The sequence below is a fragment of the Biomphalaria glabrata genome, chromosome 13 (assembly GCF_947242115.1).
Source record: "Biomphalaria glabrata chromosome 13, xgBioGlab47.1, whole genome shotgun sequence".
Classification (NCBI taxonomy): Eukaryota; Metazoa; Mollusca; class Gastropoda; family Planorbidae; genus Biomphalaria; species Biomphalaria glabrata.
The window spans coordinates 33,893,044-33,900,864 of NC_074723.1; the positions used below are offsets into that span (position 1 = coordinate 33,893,044).

The window sequence follows — 7,821 nt, forward strand, 5'->3', positions numbered from 1 at the left end:
CTCTCTCTTTCTCTCATCTTCTCTTCTCTCCCCTGTGCTTACTTTTACTCTCCAACACCCACACAAGTTTGATATAAAGCAGTGTTTCCCAAACTGTGTTCCGTGGAACCCTAGTGTTCCGGGAGGCCTGTTTAGGTGTTCCACGAACTACTGGAATGATTAGTTGGCCATCACGTAAATTAATCTCTATAAAAAAACAACAGGCTAAGCGTTCGCTAAATACTCCGAAAGTGTGAAGTGTTCCGTTGAGGAAAAGGTTTGAGAAACACTGATATAAAGTAACACTAACATAACAAAACCAATTATGATTATGGTAATTCAAAAGACATCCGCAGCTATCAGATGAACACACTCCACTAACAATGAAATCTTTATTTGCTAGAGCGTTGTACTGTTCAACTTCTCCTTCATGACATAGAGATAATTAGGTAGTTAGGTAGAGAGCGTATTGCTTTGAGTGCTTGTCTTCCTATGGTGTAAAGTGACTGGTTGTGAGGGTATGTTGTACCAAGCGTCCAGGGGTGGACTGGGTATCAAAACCGGCCCGGGCATTTCTAAACCATCCGGCCCATAAATTGTATATTGTATGATGGACATAAAGTTCTAAGTCTACCTGTCCTCAAAATCATTATGTTAAATTTGATAATGTATCGATAGATGTGCACATGCTTACAGTGAACACTATGCCCTTATAAGGAATAAAGACTTTATGTTGTTTTTTAATCGTAAAGTGTATAGGCCCTAAAAGGATGAAGCTCTGCCGATGTAGGCTATTACATTATTTCGTAAAATGTGTTCGATTAAATAAGTAGGCCTTAGTAGAGTCTGTAAAAGATTTTAAAGAAAATACTTCGCTCAGAGGCCCCTTCCCCTGAAAAAGGAATACTATGAAAAATTTAACAATTTAATAGTGACATCCATGCGGCCCTTATCTTATAAAATACAGACGTGATTTCAAAAAAAGAAGATACTTACTGTGGTCCCACCGGCCCATTTGGATACCGACCCACCGAGCATTTGCCCGAATGCCCATATAGCCAGTCCGCCCCTGTAAGTGTTATAAAGTCTTTGAGTTTTATCATAGCTGTGATTGTTTTTGTGTTTGATATCACTGAAGTGAACAAAATGACATTTTAACGTGTATCATTGGTTTACCAAATTAGTTTTATTAATCAGCAACTAATAACATTTGTGACCATTTCTTATGTACAATTAACAGAGCTGTGGCAGAAAAAAAAATGGATACCCAAAATCTATGCATTTACTATAACCCACAACTACAAACTAAATTCTTCCACTTGAATGTTTCCACTTAGCACGACATAGTTGACACCGGAGTATGACAGTAAAGTACTCAGGGTGTATTGGTACACGTTTTTCAGGTAAGTGACCAGGCCCTGTGAAGTCACCAGCATGTGGTACTCAAAGGTCTCGTTGACCGCCAGGCTGTACGCCGGGATGCTGCTGTAGGTACTCATGTTCCAGGTGCCGTCGTACCTGTTGCTGATGGTGACGTACTTGTTCCCGCAGGCGGAGGTGGTGCACCTGGCGCGGAACTCGTAGGTGGTGTTCAGTTGGTCGAGCTGCTCGAAGAGGGTCACCCTGACATCGCCGTGCTTGACCAAAGTCGCCCTGAGGTACACCTGGAGGAGAGAAAAGAGAAACAGTGTATCATTAAGAGTGGAGACACATAGAAGACGTCATCTCTTTAAGAAATAAATGCCAGCAAGGCCAGACTTGGCAGCGGACAGCCTTCGATAACGTTACAACCATGACGGCTATCCTGTCACTAACACACAACCAGGCATTCGAGGAAGATTTTTTGTTTAAAGTTCATCTTCATGATCTTGTAAAAAGTTTTCTTTGGAGCATTACAAATATAAAAAAAAATATAAAAAAATACTTTTTAAAAATATACGTTTTTAAACACACACACACATACACACACATACATACATACATACATACATGTATATATATATATGTATGTACATGTATACATGTATATATATATATATATATATATATATATATATATATATAAAGGAAAGACCTTAATTGAACTCGTGGCTTACGCATCTTCAAGCCAATATCACTCTGCTAGTGACTTTCTTATGACTATAAAAGATTGTATAGAATGTACTATTTGTTTGAAATTTCCTTTTAAGGCGGCGACCTACAAAGAAACAAATTTAGTTTAAACCACTTCAGTCAAGTACAATTTCTTTCCCTTGTTCGAGATACCAAAAAAAATAATTAAATACCAATAGTTAATTAACTAATTAGTTAATTTTTTAAAGTGATTCTTGTTTAGTCAGGTAAAAGAGATAATTGTGCGAAATTTCAGCTTGATCTAAGATTTGGTGTGGGAGAAATAACGTGTACACACTTTTTATCAGACAGAGTGAGTTAATATAAGCTTTGAAAAAAAAAGAACAAATTATTTAGAGCATCGTTGTAGTTATATCTATCAAGTCAGAAAGTTTTATTCTCTATAATCAACACCTTTTTATTAACCATTTTTTTAAGTTAATGTGCAATGTACCGAAACATTCAGTGGGAGAGGAAAGTACAGGTCAGTATTTATTCAATGCTATGAAGAACTGTGTGGGTAGTGTTGGATAGACTTGGAACAAGAACACAGGGGTAACAACTGATGGAGCCCGCGATTTGACTGAGAAAATCAAAAAGGTTTGTTCATAAAATAAAAAAAAAAACAACAATAACCTGATCCAAATCTCCTACCTCTCCAATGTGTCGTCCAACAAGAAATTGTGTGCCAATCAAAACTGAACATCAGGCATGTTATTGACCCACATCTGTCAGTGATCAACTTTATCAGAGTTGTAAATCATAATCTTAGTTAGTTAAAAGAATTACTTAAAAGATTTGGAAAAGAAACATTTAACTCTTTCTCTCCGTTATTATTTTACACGTTCTGATGGAATCTACGTTGGTATCGTCAGTTAGGAGACAAAGAGTTAAATTTTGATCACTGCAGTTTGATTTGTTAATCATATGGCTCATGAAGTATGGAAGTCAGACTTCACATCTACTATAAACATTATGGAAAAATATATGCATCAAATTTCAGGACAACGGCAGCAAATGATTATCTGCAGATGAAATGTATATGGATCTTTTGAAACATTGCTCCAGACAATCAAGTGAAAACAGGTTTTGTCATTTTCTTTTGCCAAAATGTGAGACTGATTCTAGTAAGCTGACTGAGAGTCACAAGACTCCGTTGGAGTCATTGATTGTGGAGTTGGAAAGGAGATTTCAAGACTCCAAAAACTTGGAAAATGTTTTTGTTCAGAAGCTGATTAACTAACTAATTAATTCAGCTCCAATCACATACAATTCATGGTGTTTTACCTGCAAGCAAATTATTACCGGAACGCAAAGTTAAAGAAGGTTCCTCTGATTTGAATTTATGAATTTTTGCCAGGAGCAGAGTTTTCATTATTTTAAAAACTTTGCTGCTAAACTTTTGACATTTGCTTCTGTAATTCTAATAACAAGCAATTTCTTGTTTGAAAAGACAACAACAACTGTAAGAAAAGGTCAATGGTGTCCATATTTAGATACAGTTGTAAGAATATTAGCTAGCAGACTAGTTCTACGGTCTACGGACTTCACAAAGGTGTGTAGACTGCTACATAATTTACATTACGCAAAACTGTAAAGTTTGTTGTGAACTTACAATGTATAAAAAGGATAACAGAAATTCCTCGGTGGAAACTGATAAAGGGACTAGGATGAATTTTGTTTTCCTTTAACGAAACTTGTCCCTGGCTGCATAATTATAATAATAATTTATAAGCTGCCCCATACTAATATTTTTATATGGCCCTTTATAAAAAAAAAACGTTACCTACCCCTGATTTACCGTTGGCCTATATGTAACTATCTATCTTGAATAGCTTATATTTTCTTACCATGTCGCCTAAAGTGAGTCTCACTGGTAGTTTACTCAAGCTGTACATCGACAAATTCACTGGATTGTAACATAAGTCTCGAAGGAAGACTTTCCGCTTTCTTAACACGTCATCACCGCTGGAGAAATTCAAGACACTTGTATTGACGTTGCTGTCCACAATCTGACAAGTCTGTCTGTACCTGAAACCTGTGCAGTTTGCGTTAGACAGACATTGGAAGGCACACCAGAGTCTGGAATGATTGGTGCCTTGGTTTATCACCTGTCCAAAGCTACTCAGGTTTGCGTAAGACTTGAATGTCGCTTTGATCATGCCGTTTGTCTGACATAACAAACCGTGTAGATAAAAACACGTAATTAATATAACAATAATTACATATATCTCACTCACTAACATTATAATACAACGCTTCTTCTTTGTTGATTCAATTCATGTAATTATTTACTTTCAGTACCGTTCTCCTGATTACACAAACATTTAAAATAGTTTTCTTTTAAAATGTATTGACCAAATAAAAGAAACGGTATCTTGGAATTTCTTTTCTAATTAGAACCCATTAAAATGTCATAGTTTTCAATCGGATTTGGATTTTTGCCACATCTTTCAATTACAAAGAAAAGTTGCGAACAATTTAGAGAAATGTAAGAATCACATCTTAGTATATCACTACATCCGTTTTAGAGTAATGTGAGAAACGTCAAGAGATATGAACAAGAAAATACAAAGTTTTTTTACGTCGCGTATTGTCACAAAACTTTCTGAAATTGAATTGAACTAAAATTAAAGATATGTGGAAATCCACTGGCTTACTGGTCAATATTAATTTGATTAGATCAATGGAGGCGACAAGTTTTGATTTCATGGCTGGCTGATTTTTGTTGATCGATACTTTCCAGAGTATGGATGAAAATTTATAGCTCCTGGTGGTCTCATCGTTAGGTTACCAGCATCGTTTCTGTTAAATAAAAATACAAAATATTCCCTAACAAAAACACATTAAAATTTATTTTTTTTCTACATTTTAGGTATTTCATGTACTCATGTACTTCATGTACTTTTTGGACATTGATATTTTAATGTTTTGAGTCGTTATTTCGTCTCCACCCTATGCAAATACCTACATGTTCTTCTAGTAATATAGTAAAGTAACATAGTGTTGAAACTAAGTTAAGTAAAGCTGAAAGACACTAAATTCAATTATATATAACCAATTTAAAACCTGACCATGAAGAAGTTATATCAAATTAATCCGTAGCATCATTCGCATAAGCACCAATACTATTCTGGATTAATTAATAGAACCTATTGGCAATATCTTTGTACAAATACTTCTTAAAGTCCTATTTAAAATTAATCTATATAAGTACTTCAAAAAAGCCTTTGATAGTGTCCACCGAGAATCACTATGGAAAATACTTAGAGAATACGGTATCCCAGAAAAATTCGTCCAGATCCTACGACACCTTTACAGCCAGTCTAGTTGCTGCATTAAAACAGAAGAGGGAACAACAGAGTTTTTTACAATCGAGACAGGTGTGAGACAGGGGTGCATCTTATCTCCCTTCCTTTTCCTCCTAGCCATCGACTGCATAATAAGGAGAGCAATGAACCAGACTGCCTTTGGTATTCCATGGCATGAACAACTCCGATTGACGGACTTGGACTTTGCTGATGATGTTGCACTACTCGGGGCTACAAATAAATGCCATTCAAGAAATGACGGAGAGCCTAGACAGAGAGGCACCCAAAATTGGCCTCCGCATAAACTTGTATAAGACTAAAATTATGCGAGTGGGATATAAGACAAAGGGTGTCCCAGTCAGACTTGGCGAGTCAAAGCTTGAAGAGCTGGACAAGTTCACATACCTTGGCAGCATCATAACAAATGATGGAGATGCTTACCACGATGTAGCGTGCCGAATAGGAAAGGCAGGGAGCATTTTCCAAAGGCTGCAGCCTATTTGGCCAAGCCAAGCCATTGGACTCGAGACAAAAATACACCTTCTCAACACAATCGTCATTCCGACTGCTCCATATGCATGTGAGACGTGGAAGTCATCTGTCAAAATTGAGAAAAGACTAAATGTAGCTCAACAGAGATGGCTAAGATGGATTTTGGGGGTCAGTTACACAGACCGGATCTCAAACAAGGAAATCCTATGCCGAACTGGCAGTCGAACACTTAGTGAGGTAGTGACTGATGCTACTAACACTAAACACTTTTTTAAAGGGTTAATTTCTATTTGCTTATAAATCTAAGAGTACGAAATAATAATAATAACTCTAACATGTACTTATTACTTAGACTTAGGTCCTCCCGCGCCGTTCGGCACATTGGGCGGCAAGCTGTCTCCATAAAGATCTGTCACTGGCAATGTCTAAAACCTCCTCCCACCTGGTGTCCACTGTTCTGAGGTCCTCCATGAAGGTGTGGCGCCTATTAATACGAGCATCATTGTGGTAAATCCTTGTTTTGGCTTCCATGCTATCGCAACTCTTGGTGTGCGTAATTCATTATGACGTAGAACATGTCCCGCATCACACAAGATCTGTTGAAACAGAAATGTTGTGAATTTTAGTGTTAGTAATCGTATTCTTTTTAGTATGTGACACAGAGCGTAAGAATGTCCACATTTCAAGATTTAGAAAACCTAAAATACAGATAACAAAAATACAAATTGAGCCAGAGAAGAAGAAAGATTTACTTTATAACCAGGGAGAGTATATAAGTCTTAATAAGAGTGAACAAAAGTGTGCTCAATGTTCAGTTGGAATGTTCAACGCACATAACGGTCACTCGTACGAATCCTGCTTCCCTTGCACTATACCCAACAAGTACGAGAAGGAGGTCAAGCTGAAGGACTTTACTCTGACCACTGATACTGAGATTAGCTGCATTAAGAACTACTTAAGAAATGTCTTTTCAGACCACGAGGCATCTTGCGATCGCTGCTCTGAGTGCAAAGAAGTTAATACAGTAATTAGTAATTGTTCACGCTTCAATGATACAGTATGCAGTTTACTTCCAAACAGTTACATAATTACATAATTATCCACTTTTTCAAACAAAGTAGTATTTTAAATTTAGAATATTGTATTATACAATTTCTAAGGTAATATTTTCATTACCGGGATGTATGATTCCTTTAATAGGCGAATGCCCAATATGTGTATAACAATGCAACACTATGTTCGCTTCGCTAAAATTGATTGTAACAGGAAATTGAATCATTCGCCTTCTGTAGTTGTAAGACGACTATGTTTATCTCTTAGATATGAGTCAGGAGTCCGGTCATCGACGCCCTTCTCTTCACGCAGCTGAGAGGTCCATGGGAACAGCAGGTGTCGATACAGCTTATTCTTCTAGTATATAGCACTGCATTCATTAAGCTGCCTAGGGGTCATAAACTACTTTTTTTTTTCGTAGTTTAACCCTGGTAGGGTTTCCCATGTTTGGGTATATCCTCAAGGCAGCAATAGGTTTTCCTTCTCCTCGGTCGATTGCCAGCCAAGGATACAAGCCCATTCCTTCGTATATTCGGGTGTCAGGAGTCAGTTGTTTGCCTATGCTCTTTTTCCTGTTAGTGATAGAACATTAATAAGTTATGTCCATCTCGAATAACGTATAAATAAATAAATATATATAGATATAGATATAGATATAAAGCATAAACTAAAATGTATGTATATATGATATGTACGTATGTATGACCCGCATAGAAATCAAAACCGTATGATCAATTTTGACAAATCTTAAGCATTAATGTTCCTTAGATCATGGCGGAGACCGTAGTTTATGTTTAATGTCCCTCCCACAACCGCAGCACCCAAAAAACAAACAAAAATTACCTAATTGTACCAAAGCTTTTTAACAAACGGG

The 7,821-nt window shown here is 36.8% G+C and overlaps 1 protein-coding gene across 3 annotated transcripts; it reads right to left on the minus strand.

Moving 5' to 3' along the window:
- Nucleotides 1-343: 343 nt before the first annotated feature.
- LOC106057356 (uncharacterized) lies at nt 344-7,519 on the minus strand. 3 transcript variants are annotated; one of them, XM_056009093.1, is made up of 5 exons: nt 7,071-7,519; nt 6,243-6,490; nt 4,752-4,896; nt 3,942-4,262; nt 344-1,643 (listed from the first exon to the last, which is right to left on the minus strand). In XM_056009093.1, the coding sequence occupies exons 4-5, from the start codon at nt 4,251-4,253 to the stop codon at nt 1,278-1,280; spliced, it is 678 nt and encodes a 225-aa protein (XP_055865068.1). In that variant the 5' UTR covers nt 4,254-4,262; nt 4,752-4,896; nt 6,243-6,490; nt 7,071-7,519; the 3' UTR covers nt 344-1,277. The 3 variants fall into 3 exon arrangements, with proteins under 3 accessions (XP_055865068.1, XP_055865067.1, XP_055865066.1); XM_056009092.1 differs by having other exon boundaries at nt 3,942-4,896; nt 6,337-6,490; XM_056009091.1 differs by having other exon boundaries at nt 3,942-4,896.
- Nucleotides 7,520-7,821: the final 302 nt, after the last annotated feature.

Excerpts from the sequence above, each read along its gene's own strand:
- LOC106057356 (XM_056009092.1), bottom strand. The coding sequence starts at position 4,337 with ATGTTAGTGAGTGAGATATATGTAATTATTGTTATATTAATTACGTGT. Across the intron at positions 1,644-3,941 it reads GACTCACTTTAGGCGACATG|GTGTACCTCAGGGCGACTTT; the intron begins GTAAGAAAATAT and ends TCTCTCCTCCAG.